This window comes from Pseudophryne corroboree, chromosome 5 (assembly GCF_028390025.1).
Source record: "Pseudophryne corroboree isolate aPseCor3 chromosome 5, aPseCor3.hap2, whole genome shotgun sequence".
NCBI classification, from domain to species: Eukaryota; Metazoa; Chordata; class Amphibia; order Anura; family Myobatrachidae; genus Pseudophryne; species Pseudophryne corroboree.
In genome coordinates, this window is record NC_086448.1 from 602,075,198 (window position 1) to 602,088,327 (window position 13,130).

At 46.5% G+C, this 13,130-nt stretch overlaps 1 protein-coding gene across 2 annotated transcripts in view; it reads right to left on the bottom strand.

The window, feature by feature from the left end:
- Positions 1-13,130, bottom strand: part of SEH1L (SEH1 like nucleoporin) — a 215,494-nt gene that overhangs the window by 74,361 nt on the left and 128,003 nt on the right. For both annotated transcript variants that reach the window (XM_063923419.1, XM_063923420.1), the window contains exon 7: positions 9,106-9,263. In XM_063923419.1, the coding sequence (XP_063779489.1) occupies positions 9,106-9,263 (158 nt within the window). The remainder of the gene's footprint in view (positions 1-9,105; positions 9,264-13,130) is intronic.

Consider the following 13,130-nt stretch of genomic DNA (forward strand, 5'->3'; position numbering starts at 1 on the left):
AGTTTAGGACCCCCGGAATGAACACTGCCGATATGGCCGGCAGATGGCTTTCCACCCACTAAAGAATCCTTGATACTTCACTCACTGCCATGCGGCTTTGAGTGCCGCCTTGATGATTTATGTACGCCACTGTGGTGGCGTTGTCAGACTGTGCTTGAAGAGGCCTGTTCTGAATCAGATGCTGGGCCAGGTTCAGAGCATTGAACACCGCCCGCAATTCCAGAATGTTTATCGGGAGGAGAGACTCCTCCTTGGTCCACCGACCCTGAAGGGAGTGTTGCTCCAACACCGTGCCCCAACCTCTCAGACTGGCATCCGTCTTCAGGAGGACCCAGCTGGAGATCCAGAAGGGACGACCCCTGTTCAATCGATGGTCCTGCAGCCACCAGCTCAGTCACAGACGGACCTCCGGAGACAAGGAGATCATGTGAGACCTGATCCGGTGAGGCAGGCCGTCCCACTTGGCTAGAATCCGTTTCTGTAGAGGTCGGGAGTGGAATTGAGCGTACTTCACCATGTCGAACGCTGACACCATGAGACCTAGCACTTGCATCGCCGAGTGTAGCGACACTTGCGGACGAGATAGGAAGCATTAAATCCTGTCCTGAAGCTTCAGGACCTTCTCCTTAGACAAGTCCAACAATGCCCCTAGGTGCACCATGCTCCGAGCAGGGACCAGGGAAGACTTATTCTAGTTGATGAGCCACCTGTGGGCTTGCAGAAACTGTAGCGTCAAATCCAGATGACGAAGGAGAATTTCTGGGGAATTTGCCAGGATCAACAAGTCGTCCAGATACAGGAGGATCCTAACCCCTTGTCAGCAGAGTACAGCCGTCATTACCTTTGTGAAGACACGCGGGGCCGTGGTCAAACCAAAAGGTAAAGCACGAAATGGATAATGGAGGTTGCCCACAGCAAACCTCAGGTACTGCTGATGCGACATTGCAATAGGAATATGCAGGTATGCATCCTGTATGACGAGGGAGACAATATAATCCCCAGGCTCCAAGGCCAAAACAATAGAGCGAAGAGTTTCCATACGAAACTTGGAGACTCTCACAAATTTGTTCAAGGACTTGATGTTGAGAATGGGCCGAGAGGACCCATTTGGCACCTGTACTACCACTCCTGTGTCCAGGAGGGACTTTACCACCGAATGAAGAGTTTATGCCTTCACCTGATCCGAAAGGACGTCTGTCAGGCAAAATCGATGATGGGGACGATTCTTGAAGGATATGGCGTATCCGCGAGTGACGACTAAACGTACCCAGGCGTCGGAAGTGGTCTTCAACCATTCCTGGGTAAACACTAGAAAGTCGGCCTCCTACTCTGGGATCCCCCAGAGGGAGGCCCGCCCTGTCATGCAGCAGGCTTGTCAGTTTTGGAAGCAGGCTGACGGACAGCCCAGGCCCGTTTAGGCTTGTGCTTAGAGGTTTTGGAAGTGCGAGCCTGTTTCGGGTACACCTGACCTTTTGCTTTACCTGAAGGATGAAAGGAGCGAAAGGAAGTACTCTTAGCCTTCGGTACCAAAGGAGCAGTACTAGGTAGACACGCTGTTTTAGCAGAAGCTAAGTCAGCCACTATCTTGTTGAGGTCCTCTCCAAAAAGAATGTCTCCCTTAAAAGGAGCACCTCCAGGGTTTTCTTAGAATCCAGATCCACAGACCATCACCGTAACCATAGAATCCAGCGGGCAAAAATGGATGTAGTAGAAGCCTTGGCTGCCAGAATACCGGCATCAGAAGCCGCCTCCTTAATGTAATGAGAAGCTGTGACGATATACGAGAGACATTGTCTAGCATGATCAAAAAAATTGGAAGGCAGCTCTGCTTCCACCTCCTGAGCCCACGCCAATACTGGGCCGATGCACAGCACCCGCTAAGGTGTAAATTGCCTTTAAACAACCCTCCACACGCTTATCCGTCGGTTCTTTCAGAGACGTGACGGTCATTACAGGCAGAGCTGAGGATACTACCAGCCGCAGCACTTGCGAATCCACTGGCGGGGGTGTCTCACAATTTTTACTTCGCTCCGCTGCGAGGGGATAGCAAGCCAGCATCTTCTTATGAGGTGTAAATTTCTTTCCTGGATTTTCCCAGGATTCCCGACGTATAAATGGTCAGAATGAGGTAAAACTTGTTTAACCACTTTCTGACGTTTAAACCTGTCCGGTTTCTTAGAGGTAGCATCAGGATCTGGGTCATCAGTAATTTGAAGAATTAGCCTGATAGCCTCCAATAAGTCAGGAACAGCCACCTGAGAGACCGATTGCCCATCAGAATCATCAGGGTCAGTGTCTATGGGGTCAGTATGGGATGTTGGTGGATTGTGAGGAAGTAATAGCCCGCTTAGAGGACCCCTTGGTCTTAGGCGGGCGAGGGTTAGATTTCTGTTTAGTCAGTCGGTGATTGGTTCAATTGCTGTAACTGATTGGACAGGTGATCTGCCCATGGCAGATTAACCGCAGGGACCATTGGGGATAATTCCAAGTTGATCGCAGCAGGACATTTTTTAGCAGTTGGGCAAAACCATGTGCACTGCAGGGGGGGGCAGATATAACATTTGCAGAGAGTTAGATTTGGATGGGTTATTTTGTTTCTGTGCAGGGTAAATACTGTCTGCTTTATTTTTACACTGCAATTTAGATTTCAGTTTGAACACACCACACCCAAATCTAACTCTCTCTGCAAATGTTATATCTGCCACACCTGCAGTGCAAATGGTTTTGCCCAATTGCTAACAAATTTGATGCTGCGATCAACTCGGAATTACCTCCCATAAGCGGTTGTACCGGCACATGAGGTCCCATAGGTGGCGTAAGATTAGATACCAGCGTACTTAATAACGTGGAGAAAGTAGCCCAAGGCGGGTCATTTTGAACCCCTGTTGCTACGGTCCCACTGGGGGGGTAAGGAACTCCCAGAACCTGAACCCTCTGCTGCTATGTTTTCCTCTAATATGTCTGCAGCGTCACCACCACGCAATGTGGGATCAGCCCCAGCTCCGTCGCCCCTTGTAGCTGACATAACTGAAAGCTCAGTCTATGGGCAACCCAGTACAATATCAGCAGCCTAATACCTTAACAAGAACCCCCTGTGCAGTGTAAACACAAACAGAGAAATCAAGAGGTATATGGTGACTGAAAATCAGAGAAAAATACACAGTAAGTATATCCTGTGAAACACCTATATTAAAAAATAACCCTGATGCACTTAGCCCCCTCAGGTTACAGAATATAGGGATAGCAATCTGAGTGAGATACACAAAATGGAGGTCACACACCAGCTATATGCATACACACAGTCACATTGTACAATGCAGAAATTATAACATGCTATAAAACTGCACTGGACTAGCAATACAGAGTAATACTAAGTATAGCTATACACTCAATAGATACATCAATAAGACTGGATGTATATCACAGGGTACTTGTACTAAATAACCCTGAATAAATGCACTGTTTCTTAACCAACACTGTCAGCAGACATGTAGAATACTTAAGTGTCCTGTAAAATGCACAGCGCTGATATGCAGGCGGCTTTACAGAGGAGGATTTGCCCAAACAGTCCCAGGATCAGCTCAGCATGTGAAGATGACGCCCAAACGCTGACAGGGAGAGAGAGAGATATGCAGCTCCAGGGCGGGAACATTTACTCTAAATGGCGCCCTGGGGCTGGGGGAGGGGCTACAGGTTCAAAGCCTTATCCCCTTGCTGGACTTCACCACCGGGTACTGCGGGCAATGTAACAAACTTTTTTTAGTAAAACCGACCTGTGCCCTTGCCCTGGTGGCCTAGTGGGGTCCCTGTATTGCCACAGTGTCCACGCCAGCGCGCGCGGCCCTCCTCCCAACGGCCGCGTCGGATCGCGATTTCCAGCGGGTCCCGCCTGGGGGACCCTCTTACCTTCTCCCAAAGTGTGGCCACGTGATCCCGGAAAGCTGCGGAGGGGTCTGTGACTAACTGAAGCAAACCGGAGCCTCCGCTGTAAGTACCCCGCAACCAGGGCGCGGTAGTATACAGCGTTGCTGGGGGAGGTGATGGAGCTGCAGCAGAGAGATGTCTGACTGACATCTAACACAGTGTGTCTGCTGCAGCCCTTGAAGTCTTCAAAGTTCTTTTAAGAAAGCTCTTCTGAGGGCCCACCTGTTGTATGCCTGCACTGCATGGCACCAACTGCAAAACTGAGCTCCTGTGCACGGAGGCGGGGTTATAGAGGAGGCGGCGCTATGCATTTTGGGAACAGTCAAAGCTTTTAGCCTGTTGGTGCCTTGGATCAAGATCCAACTCTACACCCCCGATGTTATTCCCTGTGGAGCCCAGTGTACCCCACAGCAGAAAAAGTGAAAACACAACAATAAAAAGGAAAAAAACAACAACCTCATGTTGACCTAGTATATGTCGACCTAATGACAATGTCAACCTAGTGACCATGTCGACCAATAGTGGTCGACCTAACGACCCATACCAGCTGGAAATTAGGATTGAATTTGTGTGTGACAAGAAACTTCACTTTCTTGGAATTTGATTCCAAATACTGTTAATTCTTCACCAAAAAGAATATTTCCAGTAACAAAGATAAGACTCCAGAAACTTCCTGGATTCTGAGTCAGCTTACCATGTACATAGCCAACCCGCTCTGCGAGCTGCTGCTGCTGTCTGAGAAGCAACTGTACCCATATCAAGGTCCGCTTATCGCTGCCTGTTTGATATGCAATATGGAATTTTTGTTTTCTAGATGCCATTGAAAGATTCCCTTTCAATGCATCAGCCCAGACTGCCACTGCTTTCACTATCTGAGCTGAAGCCAAGGCTGGTCTAATGATTGTCCCAGATAAAAAGAAAAAATGGTCTTTAGAAAACCATCGAGTCTCCTATCCGTGACATCATTTATGTTGAAAACAAAAATAATGCAGATTTTCGCAGCAATCTAAGATCTGCGAATCTACTTTGGAAGCCCACCTTTTTTTTTTTTTTTTTTAAACAGTCCCCAGCTGGATGAGGATAATTGGAATTCCATTTCCTGAAATTCTAACTTCCTATTGGGCGTAACCCAACATAATTTCCATCAGCTGTTTTGGGATATTTAAACACAGCTGCCTTAGTTTCTAACACAGGCTCTGCTGCTTCTGAGGATAGAATGGCTTACACAGCACTAATTAGCTCAGGTATGTCCACTGAGCCGAGACCTTCCGAAATGCAATGAGTCCTCAGATAAACATGTGTAGACTGTGAAGATGTTGTATCATATCTATGTGATTTACTTACCACTGGACTTTGTTAAGAGGCTGCCATTCCCTAGGTGGATAACCTCAGAATGAAAACATGCATGAAAGGGTTAATAGGATAACCTATTGTTGGTATAAAAGCTGGCATTATCTGCTCAGCTACGTAGGATAATGCAAAGTAGCCCATGAAGGTTCACCAGAACCTGTGCCTGCCTCGGTTATTTAAGAGGCTTTGGAGAAAACTAAACTATTTTGCACATAATCCCATTGAACTAGTCCTGATAGGTTAACCTAGCTTTGCATGACAACATGAAAGGAGTGTTGGTGCTGCTGTGAAAAGTGTATTTTCCTCAACCTTGCCGCTCTTAGACATGATAAATAAATCACACACCTGTACAGTTCGGTATTCAGTATACCGGTTGTTGTGATCCCGGCGCACAGTATACCGGTGCCGGAATCCCGAAACACCCGGCATACCGATACCTTTTCTCCCTCTTGGGGGTCCACGACTCCCTTGGAGGGAGAATAGATAGCGTGGAGTGTGTAGTGCGCCACCGCGAGCGCAGCAAGTCCGCAAGGGGCTCATTTGCGCTTGCCCTGCAGTCGGCATGCCGGTATGCTGGGCGCCAGGAACCCGGCTGCCGGCAACTCATACCTTACCCCTGATGGCTACGCGCCTACAGTTCTGCCTCTCCCGTTTAATCTCATCTGCACAGCTGGGCTTCATTTAAAAAAAAACAAACAAAAAAAAAACAGTCGGTACAGGGCATCAGAGCTGCTTTGGCCGCGATAATTAATTCCTGTGCCCATAAACTTAAAAGTAGCATCCTTATTAATCTCGACGCTGAAAAGGCGTTTGACAAAATTGCCTGGTCACATTTGGACAGAGTTCTACAACATCAGCACTTTGGGACCAAGTGTTGTAGCTTTGTTCAAACATTATACACTGAGCCCATTGTACAGGTGACAGTAAACAATGTGTCTTCCAACCCCTTTTCCCTCAAAAGAGGGACTATGCAGGGATGCCCTTTCTCACCCCTCCTCTTTAACCTGGCATTAGAACCCTTCATTCGTTACATTGCCCGTCTGTCTGCTTTTCGGGGTATTAGAATTGGCGATAAAGAGGTTAAAATAGTGGCGTTGACGACATCCTTCTCCTAAGCTCTAACCCAAAACAATCTATTCACGTGCTGTTGGATGTCATTGTTTGATTCTCCTCCTTTGCAGACTTTTCCATTACCTTTGACAAATCTGAGACCTTAGCCCTTTTTGGACAGGCGAAGTTAAATTGGACCACTCCCTTCCCATTTCGATGGCCTGACACCCACATCACTTATCTAGGGGTTATACTACCCTCTGATCCAGTCTATATTTTTATAATGTTAACCCTATTATTTCTAAAATACAAACTGAACTTTCCCTTTGGCAAACCTTGCCACTCAATCTTCTCTGTAATCTTGTCAAAATGGCGTGCTTTCTGAAATTGCTCTTTGTACTACAGATGGTTCCCATATTACTTAAGAAATCTGACATTTCTCTCCTCACCTCGCTAATTTCCAAACTTATCTAGTCTAATAAAAGGCAGGAAATTAGCTTTCTTAAATTGTCCCAAACGGTGCAAAATGGTGAGCTCAATCTGCCTGACATCAAGCAATATAATCGGGCATGTCTCCTTCGTTTTACCATGGACTGGCTCAGAAACACTAATCTCTATACTGACTCTGCATTAGATTCTCAACTTTGTGCCCCTTTATCGCTTAGTTATATACTACATGCACGCACTGCTGACTTGAAGGCACCCCACCTGGATAATGTCCTTTTGACCTCCACTATTAAGGTGTGGAAAATGTCCAGGAAATCGCTCAACCTTCAACATTTCTACTCAGTGTTCCTCCCTCTCACTGGTAGTCCTGACTTCCAGAGGGGTAAGGCCTCAATGCCTTTCCAAGCTTGGCATTCTGCTGGAATTATACACCTCCGTAATCTCCTCAATCCTTCTAATAAATCCCTCTCCTTTACTGAAGCTATGGAAAAATTTGATATTAGTCCCACTCACAAATTTCACTATTTTCAAGCCTCTCATTATTTACACTCTGTACTGTCTAAATTTCCAACACAGGACTTTCTGAATACACTGGGCACACTCATACATTCAGGTAGCTATTCTATCTCCTCAATATATGCACGCATATGCACTGACATTGTTCCTGCCTCTAACTTGGCTCAATTGGTAAAATGGTCATCACAAATTCCTTCCATATTCCCTGAAACTAATGGACAACTTTATCACATCTCTGAAACTTATTACGGCTAATGTATATCAGGAAATGTCATACAAAATACTGCATCGGGCATATATATCATCAAAACGGAGTATCTAATGGGCTTCTCTAACTCGGCAAAGTGCATTAAATGTTCTGCACCAGAGGCCGATATTATGCATTGTTTTTAGCACTGCCCCCATATCCAACGGTTTTGGAATGAGTTACAAACATATAGCGCCTCAGTGTTGGGTATTTCGTTCCACTGCACTGCCAACCCCAACCACGATAAGAAACTAGTAGCACTCCTTTCTGCAGTGGGTAGGAAGTCTATACTTCAACAATAGATCTATGAAGCTGGTCCTATTATCCCCATGGCGACCTCTAGACTACTTTTCTTATTCACCATGGACTGGCTGGAAAGATTTCCTTGAACAAGGAAATCTTGACTCCTGCATTGTTTCAATGCTGGGGTAGGTTTAATCGTACCCCACCTCACCCAACTAAACTAGCAATCAAGCAATGTTTCCAAGCCACAACATGGTACACCCACCAGCTATTAGATGACAGGCCCCCTATCCCTTTTCCTAATATCGCCCTCATATTCATGCCACTCTTATTTAATTTACTATTCCTTATTCCCCTACATCTTTGCTCTTACTCTTCCTCTTCTCTCTTTCCCTCTTCTTCTTCCTTTCTGAATCTCCTTCATATCTATTATTTCTAGTTGGTTTCTTCCATGGATGGGTCGGCGGTCTCCGGGTCTCGGTAGGCACTGTTTAGGGTTTATTATTGTTGCTGTTATATTGTTTTTATATATTTTTTGATATTTTTTTCCTGCCTTTTTTGTATACCATATTTTCCTCTTTGGGTGTTTATTTAGGCTTGGCACCCTATGGTCCAGTTTGATGCACTTTACCTGTTGCGCAACTGGATTTCTTTTTTAATTCATTTGCTCCTTGTTCCGTAACCATTTATGGATGTTTAGATTTATTGTACTGTCTTCGAACGATGGTTCTATCTTACTGTTATATATTTTGTTTTGGAGGAAAATTAGAAAATGTTGAGGTCTTTTACTGTGGACACTGTATTTTTTGTACTTATTGTGTTTCCTTATGTTTTTCTAAACTGTGTTTTATCTTTTCATTTTTGTATATTTTCTTGTCCTTTTTATACCTCAATAAAATATATGTTGGAAAAAAACAAACTCCTGATGCTAGCTGAGAATGAAAAAAAATTAAACGCTTTTCTGCGATGAGACAAAACAAGCTATTTTATACAGTGATCAATCAGCAAATAAGTTGCTACACCTATAGTAACAGTTCCTCTATCAAGCAGCGAAAAGAGTGGAGAAGTGGGCCAGTGGGTAAATTGAATACAGCAACCAATCAGCTTTCAGGTAGCATTTACGAAGTACATTCTATAAAATGGTAGAAAATGTGTTGATATAGGCAACTTCTACACTCTTTTCACTGCTAAACACATCAAGGACCAAAGTTTTAATTGTCCAGCATTAACTCACACACTAGCCCTGAAAAAGTATGTTACATGACCCCAATTGCAAGAGAAATTCCCTGTACCCACAAACGCAGCCACCGAAAGGAATGAATGCTTACCTTTCCACAGTCGAACGCTTCCATCGTCACCTGAAGATGCCAGAACAGTTCCTGTAATGTTCCAACTTACTCGCCACACTTGCGAGTTGTGATTATCAAATTGCGCCACTGTGTGAATTTCAAATTTTGTTACACCCCCCGAAGAGGTTAATTCTTTCCTGAAACAAAAAACCCAAACGTGATGAGAATACTGCTTGTGGTTGCTTAAGGTAAAACGTCATCAAATGCAAAAAAAACACTAAAGAAAAACACAGCACTGTATACTTAAAAAATCTTGAAGCACTATCAAGTAAAAACAATGATTCAACTACTAACGGCCAGTGGAGCAATTAAATGTTTCCTGGTACTGAATATTAAAAAAGGCTGGCCAAAATAAAAGTTGGGCTCCACTAATTTTAAGTTTGATACTGTACAATCTTTGCAGTGTTGTAGTAGTCACATGAACATTCATCTTCTTTCCCTCTGCAACAATGTCTGCTCTAAAAAGGAAAATTTCTCTGTGATCAGTCACTTGAGGCAATACACAGTAAAACCGAGATTTATGGTAAGAACTTACCGTTGTTAAATCTTTCTGCGAGGTACACTGGGCTCCACAGGGAATAACATCAGGGGTGTAGAGTAGGACCTTGATCCGAGGCACCAACAGGCTAAAAGCTTTGACTGTTCCCAGAATGCATAGCGCCGCCTCCTCTATAACCCCGCCTCCGTGCACAGGAGCACAGTTTTGTTACCAAGCCCAATGCAGTAGCAAGCAAAAAGAGACGACAACTGTTAGGAGAAGGTGGCAGCGGCTAATGCCATACAAACCCAAAGAAGCTAAGTGCGTCAGGGTGAGCGCCCTGTGGAGCCCAGGGTACCTTGCAGAAAGGGATTTAACAACGGTAAGATCTTACCATAAATCTCGTTTTCTGCTGCGGGGTACACTGGGCTCCACAGGGAATAACATCGGGGATGTCCTAAAGCAGTTCCTGTTCCTGTAGTGGGCACAAGAACAAGGCGTCCAAAGGAAGCATCCTGGGAGGTGGATGTATCAAAGGCATAGAAACTTATGAATGTCTTCACTGAGGACCACGTAGCCACCTTGCACAATTGTTCAAGGGTCGCACCACAGCGGGCCACCCAAGAAGGTCCAACCGACCTAGTAGAATGGGCCTTGATGGTAGCAGGAGCTGGAAGGCCAGCCTGTACATAAGCATGTGCAATCACCATTCTAGTCCATTTGGTCAGGGTCTGCTTGTGAGCAGGCCAGCCACGTTTGTGAAAACCAAACAGTACAAAGAGAATCAGACTTCCTGACAGGACCTGTCCTTCTCACATAGATATGGAGAGCCCGTACCACATCCAAAGACCACTCTTTGGAAATCAATTCAGGAGAGACAAAGGCCGGAACCACAATCTTCTGATTAAGGTGGAAAGAAGACACCACCTTAGGTAGGTACACGGGACATGTACTAAGAACCGCCAGGTCACGGTGAAAAATCAGATAGGGGGACCTACAAGACAAGGCACCAAAATCCGACAACCGTCTAGCAGAGGCAATAGCCAGCAGAAACAATACCTTATGGGAAAGCCACTTAAGCTCTGCAGATTCAAGAGGCTCAAATACTCTTGTAAAGCCTCCAGAACCAACGACAAATCCCAAGGAGCCACAGGCGGGACGTAAGGAGGTTGAATCCGTAACACACCCTGAGTGAACGTATGATCATCAGGCAGAGTGGCAATTTTTCTCTGAAACCAAACCGACAAGGCAGAAATATGAACCTTGAGGGAGGCCAGACGAAGGCCCAAGTCCAGGCCCTGTTGCAGAAAGGCCAAAAGTTTGTCCATACTAAACTTGCAAGCATCATGATTATTAGATGCGCAACAAGCAAAGTAAGAATTCCAGACCCTATGGTAAATCCAAGCAGAAGCCGGTTTACGAGCCTTCAACATAGTCTGAATGACCGTCTCAGAAAAACCCTTAGCCCTTAGTACGGAAGCTTCAAGAGCCACACCGTCAAAGCCAGACGGGCCAAATCCTGGTAAACACAAGAGCCCTGAACGAGGAGGTCTGGTCATTGTGGAAGCAGAAGAGGACGCTCCAACGAGAGACCCTGGAGGTCTGAGAACCAATGCCGTCTGGGCCACGCTGGATCAATCAGAAGTAGGATTCCTCCTTCTTGCTTGAACTTCCTTAATACTGTGGGCAGGAGTGACACCGGAGGGAACACGTACGGCAGCCGAAAGTTCCATGGAATTGCCAGGGTGTCCACGAATGCTGCTTGAGGATCCCTTGTCCTTACTCCAAAGACCGAAACCTTGTGATTGTGTCGAGACGCCATCAGGTCCACATCTGGGAGGCCCCACTTGTCCACTAGGAGTTGAAATACTTCTGGATGGAGGATCCACTCTCCGGTGTGTACGTCCTGACGACTGAGAAAATCCGCTTCCCAGTTTAGGACTCCCGGGATGAACACTGCCGATATGGCTGGCAGATGGCGTTCTGCCCACTGAAGAATTCTGGATACTTCCCTCATTGCCACGCGGCTTTGAGTGCCGCCTTGATTATTTATGTACGCCACCGTGGTGGCGTTGTCTGACTGTACTTCAACAGATCTGTTCTGTATTAAATGCTGGGCCAAGTTCAGAGCATTGAACACCGCCCGCAGTTCCAAAATGTTTATCGTGAGGAGAGACTCCTCCTTGGTCCAGCGACCCTGAGCGGAGTGTTGCTCCAACAAAGCGCCCCAACCTCTCAGACTGGCATCCGTTGTCAGAAGAACCCAGTTGGGAGATCCCCTGCTCAATCGTTGGTCCTGAAGCCACCAGCTCAGTGACACATGGACCTCCGGAGACAAGGAGATCATGTGAGACCAGATCCGGTGAGGCAGGCCATCCCACTTGGCAAGAATCAAATCCTGTAGAGGGCGGGAATGGAATTGAGCGTACTCCACCATGTCGAAAGCAGACACCATGAGACCTAGCACTTGCATCGCTGAATGTATCGACACTTGCGGACGAGATAGGAAGCATCGAATCCTGTCCTGAAGTTTCAAGACCTTCTCCTGAGACAACAACCACCGCTGGTTGTGAGTGTCTAACAACGCCCCCAGGTGCACCATGCTCTGCGCAGGGACCAGGGAAGATTTCTTCCAGTTGATGAGCCACCCGTGGGCTTGCAGAAACTGGAGCATCAGATCTAGATGGCGTAGAAGAATTTCTGGGGAATTCACCAGGATCAACAAGTCGTCCAGATACAGGAGGATCCTGACCCCTTGACGGCAGAGTACAGCCATAATTACCGCCATGACCTTTGTGAAGACTCGCGGGGCCGTGGTCAAGCCAAAAGGTAACGCCCAATATTGGTAATGGAGGTTGCCAACAGCAAACCTCAGATACTGCTGATGCGACATTGCAATAGGAATATGCAAGTAAGCATCCTGTATGTCCAGGAAGACCATATAATCCCCGGGTTCCAAAGCAAGAACAATAGAGCGAAGAGTTTCCATACGAAACTTGGAGACTCTCACAAATTTGTTCAAGGACTTGAGATTGAGAATGGGCCAAGAGGACCCATTCGGTTTCGGGACTAGGAATAGCGGTGAATAGTACCCCTTGCCTCTCTGAGCCAGAGGCACCTGTACCATCACTCCTGTGTCCAGGAGGGACTGTACCACTGAATGAAGAGTTTTTGCCTTCACCTGATCCGAAGGGACGTCTGTCAGGAAAATCGATGAGGGGGACGATTCTTGAAGCAGACGGCGTAACCTCGAGTGACAACTTCCCGTACCCAGGCGTCGGAAGTGGTCTTCAACCATTCCTTGGTAAACCCTAGAAGTTGTCCAACCACCCTGGGATTCCCCAGAGGGAGGCCCACCCTGTGATGCAGTAGGCTTGTCTGTTTTGGAAGCAGGCTGACGGGCAGCCCAGGTCCGTTTAGGTTTGGGCTTATCGGCTTTGTAAGTGCGAGCCTGTTTCGGGTACGCCTGATCTTTTGCTTTACCTGAAGGACGAAAGGAGCAAAAGAAAATACTCTTAGCCTTCGG